Source organism: Cyprinodon tularosa, unplaced genomic scaffold, assembly GCF_016077235.1.
Source record: "Cyprinodon tularosa strain WSP-4 unplaced genomic scaffold, ASM1607723v1 ctg503, whole genome shotgun sequence".
NCBI classification, from domain to species: domain Eukaryota; kingdom Metazoa; phylum Chordata; class Actinopteri; order Cyprinodontiformes; family Cyprinodontidae; genus Cyprinodon; species Cyprinodon tularosa.
Genome location: NW_024039234.1, coordinates 37,747 through 52,171, shown reverse-complemented (window position 1 = coordinate 52,171; position 14,425 = coordinate 37,747). Strand labels below are relative to the sequence as shown.

Sequence of the window (14,425 nt, the reverse complement as noted above, 5' to 3'; positions counted from 1 at the left end):
TACTGTTCAAAAGTTTGGGGTTACCCAAACAATTTTGTGTTTTCCTGAAAATTCACCACCATACGTTGTGAAATGAATAGAAAATAGAGTCAAGACATTGACAAGGTTAGAAATAATGATTTGTATTTGAAATAAGATTTTTTTTTTTACATCAAATTTTGCTTTCGTCAAAGAATCCTCCATTTGCAGCAATTACAGTGTTGCAGACCTTCCGCATTCTAGCTGTTCATTTGTTGAGGTAATCTGGAGAAATTGCACCCCATGCTTCCAGAAGCAGCTCCCACAGGTTGGATTGGTTGGATGGGCACTTCTTGCGTACCATACGGTCAAGCTGCTCCCACAACAGCTCAATGGGGTTCAGATCTGGTGACTGCGCTGGCCACTCCATTATCGATAGAATACCAGCTGCCTGCTTCTGCTCTAAATAGGTCTTGCACGATTTGGAGGTGTGTTTAGGGTCATTGTCCTGTTGTAGGATGAAACTGGCTCCAATCAAGCGCTGTCCACTGGGTATGGCATGGCGTTGCAAAATGGAGTGATAACCTTCCTTATTCAGAATTTTTCCAGTCTTCCTCTGTCCAATGTCTGTGTTCTTTTGCCCGTCTTAATCTTTTTCTTTTATTGGCCAGTCTCAGATATGGCTTTTTCTTTGCCACTCTGCCCTGAAGCCCAGAATCCCGCAGCTGCCTCTTCACTGTAGATGTTGACACTGGTGTTTTGTGGGCACTATTTAATGAAGATGCCAGTTGGGGACCTGTGAGGCGTCTGTTTCTCGAACTAGAGACTCTAATGTACTTATCTTCTTGCTCAGTTGTGCAACGTGGCCTCCCACTTCTGTTTCTACTCTGGTTAGAGCCTGTTTGTGCTGTCCTCTGAAGGGAGTAGTACACACAGTTGTAGGAAATCTTCAATTTCTTAGCAATTTCTCGCATGGAATAGCCTTCATTTCTAAGAACAAGAATAGACTGTTGAATTTCAGATGAAAGTTCTCTTTTTCTGGCCATTTTGAGTGTTTAATTGACCCCACAAATGTGATGCTCCAGAAACTCAATCTGCTCAAAGGAAGGTCAGTTTTGTCGCTTCTGTAACAAGCTAAACTGTTTTCAGATGTGTGAACATGATTGCACAAGGGTTTTCTAATAATCAATTAGCCTTCTGAGCCAATGAGCAAACACATTGTATCATTAGAACACTGGAGTGATAGTTGCTGGAAATGGGCCTCTATACAGCTATGTAGATATTGCACCAAAAACCAGACATTTGCAGCTAGATTAGTCATTTAACACATTAGCAATGTATAGAGTGTATTTCTTTAAAGTTAATACTAGTTTAAAGTTATCTTCTTCGAAAAGTAAAGTGCTTTTCCTTCAAAAATAAGGACATTTCAATGTGACCCCAAACTTTTGAACGGTAGTGTATGTCATCTAATACAGACAATAAAAAGACTAACTCACCCTTCAATGATGTTGCCTTTGCTGCTGTCCAGAACTTCAATGTCTTTATCTCCAAGACACCAGTTGATGCTGACAGTGTTGTGTATTTGGGATGTCTCAGCAGGGCCCACGTAGTCGCCAGAGATAAAGATGATGTCTTGTTTCTTGTAGGACGGTGGAAGAACTCCTTCCCATCCATCGCCCAGTCTCTTATTGGTGATGTCAGACATTTCTTGGTTAAAGACTTTCTGACTTCCTAAAGAAAAGAAATTTAAGAAGATTGTTATAGAAAAACATTGTATTAGATGTGTGTGTTTCAGGAAAACATTTACATAGCACATTTCATCAATGCAAGTTATTTTTTAAAAGATTTCTTGATTTAAAAATTAAATAATCAAATAAATACAAAATATTTAGGACTTATTTCCTCTATAGCATACAACCCAATACAATTACAGTGGGAGGTTTGGAACGCAACAGGATGTGGACAGTCCTTAAAGCCTTCAGTATTCACAAACAGAGAAACAAACTTTACATATTGCAAAAGTGATTTCTAAATGATTTTACCTAGAACCACGGTGGTGATGTAAAGTGGCTGAATCAAGAGGCTCAATAATGCCCCCTGAACTCCAGTGATGGTCCAGCAACACATCTTGTCGCTGCCAGACAGACAGCACACTTTGGCACCTGCCAAGCTTGGGTTAAGGTAAGCTGCAGGCACAAGGAGCCCTGCTGCGTGATACTCCAGCTTCAAGTTATCAAAACAGTTTTTCACTGAGCACCTGAAAAGGAAATTACATCATTTTAGTCTTCTAGACACACTTCAAAAGAAGAAGTAACTTACTGAATAATAGGAGTGCTGAATGTATCCTAAAAAGAGCCGGTTTTAAGATTTAATATTTCAAAATTCTTCATGTGTGATAAAAATAAAAGACGACTGATGAACAGCCAACTTTACTTGAAGTAGAAGTTCCTAGCGGCTCCCTCAGGGAACTGATTGGTGTAGAGATGGAGGCTGATTTTGGGTTTGAGCTTTAGCTGGTGACTGTTGGCACTACTCTCAAAAATACAACTCTCCTTGGCCTTTGGATCAGCTTCAAAGAACAGCAAAATCTGTTTGTAGAGAAACCTGAACAGAAGCCAGATAGAAATATATTTCCACAACAGTGTCTTCAATGAACCACAAGCACTTAAAAGCATCAAGATCAGCCAGTCTGAGCTTCCCTCTGAATATTACAGGAATACATTTTAAGTTTCAGGATGACAGAAAACTGGCTGACTGGATGATAAAGATGCAGGAAATATAAAACTACGAAGATGATGGGTAGAAAAGTAAAGTAGGATAAATGAACAAATGAATTGAAGAGATAAATGATTAGAAGTATTATTAAATCTCGGATAAATCTCACAGTATATAAAATTCTGAATTGAAACAGATTGAATACTTTTCCCAACTGTGTGTTAATATCTGGTACATTAGGAGAAGGCAGTTTACAGCTTAAGGACTATAAATTCAACACTTAACGATGAGCAGCCCAAGCATCTACATAAGGTCAATTTCTTTATTCACTAAGGGGGCATCAAACACCTCAGCAAAGCCCTCCTGGCGATGATGATGGCGTGGCAGTCGTGGACCATCGTCCCACTGTAGCAGAGCAAACCACTGCAGCATGATCCGCCTGCTCCCATCGCCACAACCTTATAGTCATTAAATGGATGTCCTGCTGCATCCAAGACCTCTGCGGGGAAACAACATCATTATGAAAGGTTCAGTGCCTTGCAAAAGTATTCACCCCCCTTGAACTTCTTTACATTATGCCACATTTCAGGCTTCAAATATAAAGATAAAAAAATGTCATCTCTTGCACAGTGCTGCCTGTGCAAGAGAAATGGAAGGAGTATCAGATCACTGCAAACCTACAAAGATCTGGCGATTCGATTCAGTATCGATTTCCTGACCCAACGATTCAATTATTTTCCATACTCAAGAATACGCCACGATACGATTCGATTAATTGTTTTTTTTTTTTTTTTTTTTTACACCTTACAGGCTAGACGATGTTTCAAATTTGAAGTAAATCATTGAAAGCTGTAATATCGTTATGCTTTTTTTTTTGAGAAACAACAGCAAATAACAAAAGTAGAAAAGTTGCACTCCACCTATTCCTATTAAAACCTCATTCACTGAAAAATAATAATAACCCTGTGTTATAGATTCTGAAAGGTTTTGCATCAAAAAATACTGCACAAAAATCAGTGCAATCAGTTGCTCTCTGTTCCTTAAAAATAATCCTTTCTTCCATGTATTTTTAACCCTTATAGTTCAACTCCTTTCATATTTATTCATTTTTTATATGCAGAATGAACACTGAATAATGCAATGCACGCGCAGTTATAGTCGTTTTTGTGCTTCCAAGATGGCAACAGACAGAGAGAGGGGTTATCATATGAGCACCCTCACGCACAGACACGTAAAAAAAAATTTCAACAGCCATCGGCTGCTCTGACAACCCCCGACATTGGGGAGTTTTTGGAAAATTTGTTGTTTAGATTAGTCGACTAATTTGACTGTATGATCTGGTTGAATTTTAAAGTGCCTTGAGATTAAATGTGTTGTGAATCGGCGCTATACAAATAAACTGAATAGAATTCATCAAAAAATTAGTGGCAAGATCAGTCATTAGAAAATTTGTCATTAGTGGAAGCTGTAGTCAGCTTATCACCTTGAACACACCATCCTTAGTGTCAAACATGGTGGTGGCAGCATAATGATTTGGGCCTGCTTTTCTTCAGCAAGGATAGGAAGGATGATTATTATTGATGGGAAGATGGATGGAGCCAAAAACTGGACCATTCTGGGAGAAAACCCGGTGGAGTCTGGAAAAGACCTGAGGCCCCGTCCACACGAAGTCAAACCCTGGCCTAAACGCACAAATTTTTACCCAAACCAGCCTCTCATCCATACGAAGCCGGCGTTTCGGGGGTCTGTAAACAATCTTTTTTTTATTAAGCCTTCAGAGTGGGAAGATTTTGAAATGCCGTTTTCGCGTTTCCATCTTTAAGCTCTAACTGCATTTTTTTTTCTTACACGCATGCGTCATAGCGTCGCCTCTAAACACGCATGCGCGACACAGTATGACAACAACAATGGCGCCGTACTGTGTTGAATGGTTGCTGCTCATGCTACTCACCCTGCTGTCGGACTTACAACAGAATCTTCTTCTTCTGGAATATCTCCAGGAAGAACAGAGCAATATCGACGACATACCGTATTTTCACGACCATAAGGCGCACCGGACTAAAAGGCGCAGTCTCAGTTATGCGTGCCATTTCTGTATTTAACACACACATAAGGCGCACCGGACTATAGGGCGCGTTTTTTATATACAGGTACATGTCCTCTCAGGTGGATTTTCCCACTTAAAAACATATTAAAACTACTTTATTCCCACTGATCACAGCAAATAAAGCTGCAAGGTGTATTTATTACAAAGTATTATTCAAACCTGGGAACCGGCCGTGAGAGACACATCGCTGATGACACAGGGCTGTGATTACTCCTCTGATACAGTTTATTGACGCATAAATTAACTTAAAACATAGGCAGGATAATAATCTGGATGAACTGACTGCAATGATTAAATTTTCAGGTGGACTTTCTCACTTAAAAAGATTTAGATTATTTAGATGAAAAAACACCTGTGGAGGTGAGCCCGGATGCGCTGCGGCCCAGAGGCTGCTGTTGAATTAAGTTTTCAGGTAGAAAAATAGAGCGGGAGCAAAACTGAGTATGATTGTGCTTTATTCAAGTATTTATTACAGAGTATTAATCAAACCCCTCAAAGTCCTCATCCTCTGTTTCTGAATTAAACAGCTGCGCTAAATCCGACATGCCAGTTTCCCCTTCTTCTTCGCTGTCAGAGTCACTTTCCGTGCCGGGCGGCTCCTTGGAAATGATGCCGGCTTTTGCGAAAGCTCGAACAACAGTCCCAGCAGAAACGTTAGTCCAAGCATCTACAATCCATCCGCAAACGGTGGCGTAACTTGCCCGGCGCTGCCTTCCACTTTTAGTGAAACTGTGCTCTCCGTCTGTCATCCATCGCTCCCACGCCGCTCGCAGCCTTACTTTGAACGGCCGGTTCACACCGATGTCAAGCGGTTGAAGTTCCTTTGTCAGACCTCCCGGAATAACAGCAAGCACAGCGTTCATTTCTTTGACCTTTTTTTTCACATCGGCTGTGAGATGGGCACGCATGGAGTCACAAATTAACAGAGATGGAGATGCGTGGAAAAAACCACCTGGTCTCCTTACATACACCTCCCTCAGCCAAGCTTTCATCATCTCCTCGTCCATCCAGCCTTTTTCATTCGCCTTAACAACTCCAGCTGGAGTTGAAACGCTGGCCCCACTCGTTCTTTGCTCCACGATCCACCGCTCGAGTGTTTCCTCCAACTCGGGCCACCTCGCCTTATGTCCGCGGAAACTCAGCTGCGTCTTCTTCACCAGTCGGAGTTCGTTTTCCAGCTTCCTCCACTTGCGAACCATCGATTCATTTATATTGAATTCTCTCGCAGCTGCTCGATTTCCATGTTCCTCTGCGTAGCTGATAGCCTTCAGTTTAAACTGGGCTTCATAGGCGTGTCTCTTTGCGATTTCCAGGGTTGTTAAGACAACAATGTTCTGCATAAAGCACATACCTGTTCTTTTATACACAAGCCACGCCCACACTTCCCCCTTTAAGGTTCTCACATACTCATGTTGGTCTCAACAACGTCCGCAGATAGGGCGCACCGCACCATAGGGCGCACCCCACATTTTGAGGGGAAAAAAAGACGTTTAGGTGCGCCTTATAGTCGTGAAAATACGGTAGTTCAGCACCTGAATTCGACTGAACCACGAAAATGGTCCCGCAGGGCAACCATGTATAAATATTAGTGTGCATGCCCAACATTTCGTCGCTTATTTTTGCTTTGGCACCACAGCGCCACTTTCAGGCCTGGCATACATTTTGCAGCGTTTTCATGCATTCGTGTGGACGATCACATTTATTTTACGTCTCCGTCTTTACGACAAACGTTCTGGAAAATATTAGCGTTTCGTGTTCGTTTTGACTTCGTGTGGACGGGGCCTGAGACTGGGTCAGAGTTTATCTTCAAACCAGACAGTGATCCAGAACATAAAGCATAATCTACAATGGAATGATTAACAAACATATCCAGATGTTAGAATGGCCAAGTCAAAGTCCGGACCTGAATCTAACGAAGAATCTGGGGCAGCTGAAAATTGCTCTTAACAAATGCTCTCCATCTAACCTCACTGAACTCGAGCTGTTTTGTAAGGAAAAATGGGCAATCCTTTCAGTTTCTCGATGTATAAAATTGATAGACACAGCCCAAGCGACTTGCAGCTCTAATCGCAGCACAATGTGATGCTACAAAGTATTAACTTGAAGGGGCTGAGTCATTTTGTACACACAGTTTTTGCGTTTTAATGTTAATGTTTTAAATGTCCAATAAATTTCTTTCAATTTCATGATTGTGTCCCACTTGTCGTTAATTCTCCACAAAGAAATATAATTTTAATTCTTTCTGTTTGAAGCCTGAAAAGTGGCAAAAAAAATAATTGAAAAAAAATGTAATTTTTTAAACCTTTACAGTTCGAAAGCATGGTTTACAGGAAGCTCACCTTTTATCAAGACAAATGTTGCCAGGTGGCTTTTACACTCATGAAACTGTGGCCACATCTTCAGGAGGACGTCAAACTTGTTGCTGCTTAAAGCTGCAATTTGATTCTTATCCCACTCAATTCCCCAAACTGAAAGAAATATTAATTAAAATTGTAAGACATGAAAATTGTTCCAATGTTTGATTGTGCAGGTAAAAATGTGCAGCAGCTAGTACAATTTAAATAGAAAAATACTGAAAAATATAAAGACACTTGTGAAAAAATATGATAAAAAAGGACAAACTACTGTATGAAACCAAAAAATCATCAAGTGGGGTCAAATTTAAAGTTTGGTGGCAGTGCTGCAGCTGAAAGGAAAGGGTTTATTCACTGCTCTTTACGACAAAGAGACCAAGGGCAGCAGAACTCCAGAGAAGCAGCATCTTTCTGCTGAATAACCCTCAACAGGTCAGACCGACACCTCTGGTTTGTTAGTGTGCTTCTACACAGACAGCACTGCACCTTCAGTCTCCATCCTTTCATCTGTATCTTTGATGCTCTTCATTTGGTCCACTTCAAACTCTTCATCTGAGGATACTTTTTCACTGTGTGACAAACCACAGGGTGGATGGACAGCTGCTTCATCGAAGTCTTTATCCTGTAACAAAGGTCCATATAAAATTTCATAACCAAATTTCATAATCATGTGCATCAACCTGTATTGAACCTCTCCCTCTAGTATAGATTGTTCTTGAAGCACATGTGTAAGAAAAAGCATATGTATTGTAAAATTTAAAAGCTGAAAATGAAGGTGAATTAGGATACATTTCAAGCCTCTAGATGAGGGGTAAGAAAAATTTTCCATTTTAAAATCTTAAGTGTTTTTTTAAGTAGACAACAACAATCGTTCAGTTTGGTATATAGACAATTTCCTAATTCACATATTTTATAAAACATCCGAACTGACCGTTTTTTGTTTTTTTTGTAGCTTTAATGAGAGCAGTGATCTTTAGGCTGCCCTGGAAGGCTTTTAAACCTGTGGTTGAATGGAGACAAAGCCATTCTCAAGCACATCTCAAGATGCTCATTCATGATCCTGGATTGATATTTATTTTTTATTCTGTTCATGATGGGGAATACTGCTTCACAGCTGTAGGTTGAGCCAAACATACGCTAAATATGCAGGGTCATCTTTGAGCACGCCATTTCATTTTTCTTTCGCCAGTTTGCAGCAATTCTTCCAGCAGTCCCCACTTTCTCTGCTCTCTTTTTCCTCATCATCTTCTCCTTCTTTCCCATCGCCCGGCTTGCCACAGGTTTGCCTTCTGTGTCTAAAAGTGACCCGCTGCAGTGAACCAGACTGACAGCAGCTCATTGGCTAATTTGTATCATATGCAGCCTGTTCTCGGTCACTCCGGACGGCTCTACAATTATTACCAGGAGAAGAGGCACAAGTGAACTTAGGCTACGTTCACACTGCAGGCCTTAATGCTCAATTCCGATTTTTTTGTGAAATCGGATTTTTTTGCGTGTCCGTTCACACTTCCAAGTATATGCGACTTGTATGTGATCTACTGTGTGAACTGAAAGCGTTCAACCGAAGTGTCCCACATGCGCACTCGAGGACGCAATGACGTCACATGTAGCAAGCGTCCTCAGTGTTTGCGGAAGTAAACATGACTCGTAATACTGCAGCGTATATTGCGTTCTTTAAGTTCTTCTCCAACAGGAGCAGGCACATTACGAACTAAATATTTTTAAGAAGATCAAAAAGAAAGAGAGCCAGGTTCCGGTAAGACCCTTCGAGTTTGATCTGAATCGAGCTATCTTTCCAAATCTTTCCAAAAGCCCTACACCCCAAAAAAAAGGGTTTGCAACTTGTAATATCTTTAGTAAAGGGCATACAATGTACACGTGTACCAATTTCTAGCTAAAAGCCTGCTTGTAAATATTTACATCATATAATAGACAAACTAAGACAGAACTAGTTAATGAACTACTACATGTCTTTTTATCTTGGTCTATAGCTAAATCTCTACTGTAAAAATAATACATTTATTTTAGATAGAGTACAGGCTTTACATTGGAAGAAATAAAAAAAAAAATCTGCATTAATCTACCTCTCAGAAGCTGAAAGAAAAAAAAAGAGACAAAAGCCTTTTTCATACTCGTCTAGTGGTGTAGTTCATTTACATAAAGTTTATTTGGGCGCAAGTGAAAATATAGCCGATGTCAAAGCTGATGTTAATGGACATGTCCGACAGGATGCAACCCATTAATTAAAAGGCAGGCAAAGTAGAGTTTAGCATATTAGAGACACTCATTTAGAGAGTATGTATACTACTTAAATTGGCAACTGTTGGTGGCACAAAAAATAGGGTTTATTACTGCAGGCGGCAGTTCCTCCTTCCCAGTACTGGGCACCGCTGTTGATTCTAGTGGCTTACTTTCATCATCAACATGCTAATTTAGGCACTAAAAGGTAATGTTAGCTTTTGCCAGTCCATGCCACCTTAAAGCCTCTCACATCAGTTCATGTCAAGAAATTAAATCGACGAGTCGTTACTGTTGTCTGCCCACAGGTTACCTGCCAACTCCCTCCAGAGACACATAAAGGCTGTTACTAAGTAAGCCTTTTATCAACTGAAGAACATTTCCAGGATTAAAGTACTATTTCCAAGCAGGATCTAGAAAAAAATCATCAATCTTTAGTAGAGTTCATTACCGCAACACCGCAACAGTGTCTTCATTAGTTTTCTGAAAAAGTCAGTCAGACAGCTGCAACTGATCCAACACCCTGCAGCCCATGTTCTCACTAGAACTAAGAAAGTAGAACACATCAGCCAGGTTCTGAAGTCCTTTCATTGGCTTCCTGTAGCTCAGAGAATAGACTTTAAAATCCTTCTGTTAGTCTATAAATCACCGAATGGATCAGCACCTCAATACATAACAGATTTATTGTCGGTGTATCAGCCTCCCAGACCACTCAGGTGTTCTAGTTCCAGCCTACTCTGTTCACCCAGAACTAGAACCAAAACATGGAGAAGCAGCATTTAGTTCCTCCTCCGCCTACTGGAAAAAAATTCCAGAAGACTGCAAAGTGCTGAAAGCCTGAGTTCTTTTAAGTCAAAGTTAAAAACCTATTTGTTGAGAGCTGCCTTTGGCTATTGAAGTTAAACTGTTAACTGAGGTTTTATTAGTTTAAGGTTGTGGTCCGACTGTTTTATTTGTTTTACACGTTTTATCTCAATTTGCTTTTATTTTTTTCTTCTATTTTATTACCAAATTCATGTAAAGCACTTTGAATTGTCCATGCACTGAATTGTTCTACACAAATTAACTTGCCTTGCCCTTGTGTTTAACAAAAGCCAATCACGTAGCGATGGTTGTGTTTGTATTTCAAAGCTATAGCTCTTGTAGTTAAATGTCTGATTGAAATCAAGGCTCTCTTCAGCTGCGATATCAGAGTCCCCCGGTTTGTGAATCATAATGGCAAATTTAGCTTATGTTTTATGCCTGTTTTTAAAGCAAACATTTCTAAAATTAAATTAAATATTTTTTTTAAGAGTTTAACTAACATGGCAAAGTACTTGTCATAAGTTTGTACAGGATTCTGTGGTGGCCATTCTTGGCAGTCTTTTTGAGGTGTTTATTCTGGACATTTCAATGCCTAAATTACATTGTATTGACTGACATAAAGAAAAAGAAAAACAAAGAAAAAAAAAATATATATAATGTGTTAAGTTTTGGCCATATCATTGACGTCTATCCTTTGCAGCTTTTTAAATTTTGCCTTCCTTTTGCAATTACATTAAAGTCATTCTGAAAAAGAAGCAGGATTTCGGGGGTTTAAAGGGATAGTTCGGTATTTTTGACATGAATCTGTATGGCATCCCCATCACCAGTGGCATGCAATCACACTGACTTACCCCTGGCAGCGTCCTGTGAGCAGAGTTATCGTCCAGTTTTGGTCAAGCCGAAAGTAGTCCGGCAGGTTTTTAGGAACAGCGAAATAAAACTTTTCTCTTCCCAAAACATTATGTGTTCAAAAGAGCGATATTTTTGCATCCCAAAAACATTGTAGTGGAAAAAGTCACACGTCGTTATCAATTGGTCCTATTTTCTCTCTGTTCGTATCAGTGCGCGCCGTCATTCTGACAGCGAGAACCTGACAACAGCCATGTCTCCCTCCGCCTAGCTGGGCGGAGGGAGACATGGCTGGCGCACTGATACGAACTGATACGCACTGATACGAACAGAGAGAAAATAGGACCAATTGATAACGACGTGTGACTTTTTCCACTACAATGTTTTTGGGATGCAAAAATATCACTCTTTTGAACACATAATGTTTTGGGAAGAGAAAAGTTTTATTTCGCTGTTCCTAAAAACCTGCCGGACTACTTTCGGCTTGACCAAAACTGGACGAGAACTCTGCTCACAGGACGCTGCCAGGGGTAAGTCAGTGTGATTGCATGCCACTGGTGATGGGGATGCCATACAGATTCATGTCAAAAATACCGAACTATCCCTTTAAGGCAGCAGTTTGTCATGAATGATTTTACCTCCTCATCAGAATCAAGTACGTCTTTTCCAAAAGGGATGGATGATGTCCTCTTTGATCCGTCACCACCTCTACAGAGTAAAGCTTCCTGCGTGTGGTCAGAGTCTGCAGCAGCAAGTGCACCATCTCTAAAGGCCAACAAGAAGTGAAAACAAATGTTTAATATTTTCTCTAATGAAAGAATACAAAAACAAGAATAAATCTTCCTCAATATCACATAAGAACTTAATAACCCACAAACACAAATTGTTTCTTCAATGCTATTTCAATCAGCTGCAGTAGAGAATGAAAATGCAATAAAAAAAAGAGACATAGTAAATAGTACAGTACGGTACAGTAACAGTAAAAACTAAGACAATGAGAAAGATTCCAGGAACCTGATTTTCTCAAAAACTATACTAACATTTCAAACTCTTTATTAATACCAAGGGAAATATGTGTTACTCTGTAAATTTTAAAAAGGTATAACACCTTTTCTATCCCAGTATTGAAAAAGTTCCCTTAAAGTCGCAGGGAAATAATATTTAAATGTCAAATCATTCCGGCTTAAACATGTATATAAACGTGCTCTTTATCAGACCATATTGTCTCAAAATTTAGAAAATTTCTATAAAAAAAAAAAAAATCCTGTCTTAAAATCTGTGGGGGTTATTTGTTCTCTTATGCAGGCCAGTTAGTTATACGTCACCCTGTACACCTACATTTGGCCAATCATATATCAACGGTCATCTGTCAGTCAAATTGTTTCCATCATAGCATCTTGATTTATATGCCGCAGCTAATATACGCAACAGTTAAAATAAGAAATAAAAATAATTTACTTTACCATTGAGTTCAATCCCAGTGTTAACGGGGATGGACGTCTGTGTCTTCAGCAGACGTAGAGCTAACAGAACTGGCAGCGTTGCGAGGCAAGGGCTCAAACATGTACGGCTGTAAGCCTTCTACACCAAACCAAGCTTCTGCCGCCCTGGTGTCCTCTTCCAAAACATCTTCGTTCCCGCTGTCCTCCTCTAAATAAAATATGGATGACGAAGGGCACAAAACTCTCCTCCTCTTTATTCACTCGTCTGAAGTCGAGCACCACTCGGGAGAATTCGGGAATGCAACAGTTAGAACAGCCCCTTCCCTATGACTTTAAACCGCTTGGCTAATTGCTTCAACAATCCCCACAGTTCATAAAGCCTCATGTGAACATTAGAGGTGGAACGGTTCACGGTTTCGTGGTCACGGTTTTCGGTTCGGTATATGTTGATTGTTAGCCTGACATGTTGGTCGTGTTGCTGTTAGCATAAACAAAACATGTTGCAGAATGCTTGCACACTGTTGCACTTTTATCCACATCTTTCTTTCCGCCGTCATCGTAGATCACTCTAAATGCAAAGTGGTCCCATACAGCAGACTAGGGGTGGAACGGTTCACAAAATCCACGTTTCGGTTCGGTTCACGGTTTCATGGTTATGGTTTTCGGTAGGGTATATGTTGATTGTTACAACGAAATCCCATAAAAAATTTATGAAATTAATGAAAAAATCCAAAAAAATTAATAAATTGTAATTATTTTTAATGATCCGCGGAAACCCTGGATCATTTCCACATGTTTTGCTGCTTTGAATTCAATCATCTCGCGCATGCCCTCTACGATCTCCAAGGAACTGAGAGCGGAGCGGACTGGAGCCACAGTGGAGGCTGTAGGCTTTGCTTTGTGCAGGCGGTCTGGAGCGCAGCGGGACGGAGCGGAGCGCTGATGGAGTATGTGGGATTTCGGGGTTAGCCTGACATGTTGGTCATGTTGCTGTTAGCAAAAACAAAACGTGTTGCACAATGCTTGCACACTGTTGCACTTTTATCCACAACTTTCTTTCCGCCGTCATCGTCGGTCACTCTAAATGCAAAGCGCTCCCATACAGCAGACCTATAAAGTGCTGCTGGCGCGTCTTCCAACTCCTGTTCTTTCCCACTCGCCATACCCACACAATTCTCCACAACAACTGATTTTTTTCTGCTACACCCGGCTACACTGCTTCGCTTCTTCTTCTTCTTGTTTACTACTGGTGGTTGGCTTTGGTCCCAGTACCGCCACCTTCTGCTCTGGAGTGTAATGGCTTCGCCTATGAGAAAAAGGAGCAGCGCATGAACCAAACGAAACACACGCGAACCGAACCAAGACAGTCGAACCGAACGGTTCACACCTGGAGAATAAATAACCATAACAGAGCTATGGACATTTTTTACAATAATGGATATTTGAAAATAGCAGCATCATCAGAGATGTGCAAAATGACAGCAGAATGTTAATTTAAATGACTAAGGTTTATATCATTACATTTGCTTTTATTTGTCCCTGCTCCCAGTGGTTTTCACCTTTATTCCACTCTGGAATCTCACTGTAAAGAAATGGTTTTGAAAAGTTCAGTATTCATTCTTTTCCTGCTTTGTGGGTCAACTGTCACGGTTGCTAAGTGACAAAGCATACAGCAGAGAAAGTCGTGGAAGGCTAGACCTGTTTGAATTCACAGCCAAAACTCTTCTGGTCTCTTTATTTTCAAGGACTTTGAAGGATCCAGTTCAGGTACACTGGCTCCTTGGAAGACGCAGAATAAATACATTCGAACACAGCCCAACTCTTACAGCTCACGCCACTAGCAATGACAAATGCACCCTAGAAAGCAATACTAGTTCATACTGATGTTACAACTGTAACCAGTAGGTTGCACAGATTTTGATAATTATATTGTTTCATCTAACCAAAATTGTTTTAAC

At 40.4% G+C, this 14,425-nt stretch overlaps 1 protein-coding gene across 1 annotated transcript in view; it reads right to left on the bottom strand.

The window, feature by feature from the left end:
* The window catches only part of adad2 (adenosine deaminase domain containing 2), a 29,867-nt gene that overhangs the window by 12,201 nt on the left and 3,241 nt on the right, over nucleotides 1–14,425 (bottom strand). Inside the window, exons 3-9 of the mRNA XM_038303082.1 lie at nucleotides 11,664–11,790; nucleotides 7,621–7,756; nucleotides 7,120–7,248; nucleotides 3,022–3,172; nucleotides 2,392–2,562; nucleotides 2,001–2,215; nucleotides 1,455–1,689 (exon numbers count right to left, since the gene is read on the bottom strand). Of these exons, the coding sequence (XP_038159010.1) occupies nucleotides 1,455–1,689; nucleotides 2,001–2,215; nucleotides 2,392–2,562; nucleotides 3,022–3,172; nucleotides 7,120–7,248; nucleotides 7,621–7,756; nucleotides 11,664–11,790 (1,164 nt within the window). The remainder of the gene's footprint in view (nucleotides 1–1,454; nucleotides 1,690–2,000; nucleotides 2,216–2,391; nucleotides 2,563–3,021; nucleotides 3,173–7,119; nucleotides 7,249–7,620; nucleotides 7,757–11,663; nucleotides 11,791–14,425) is intronic.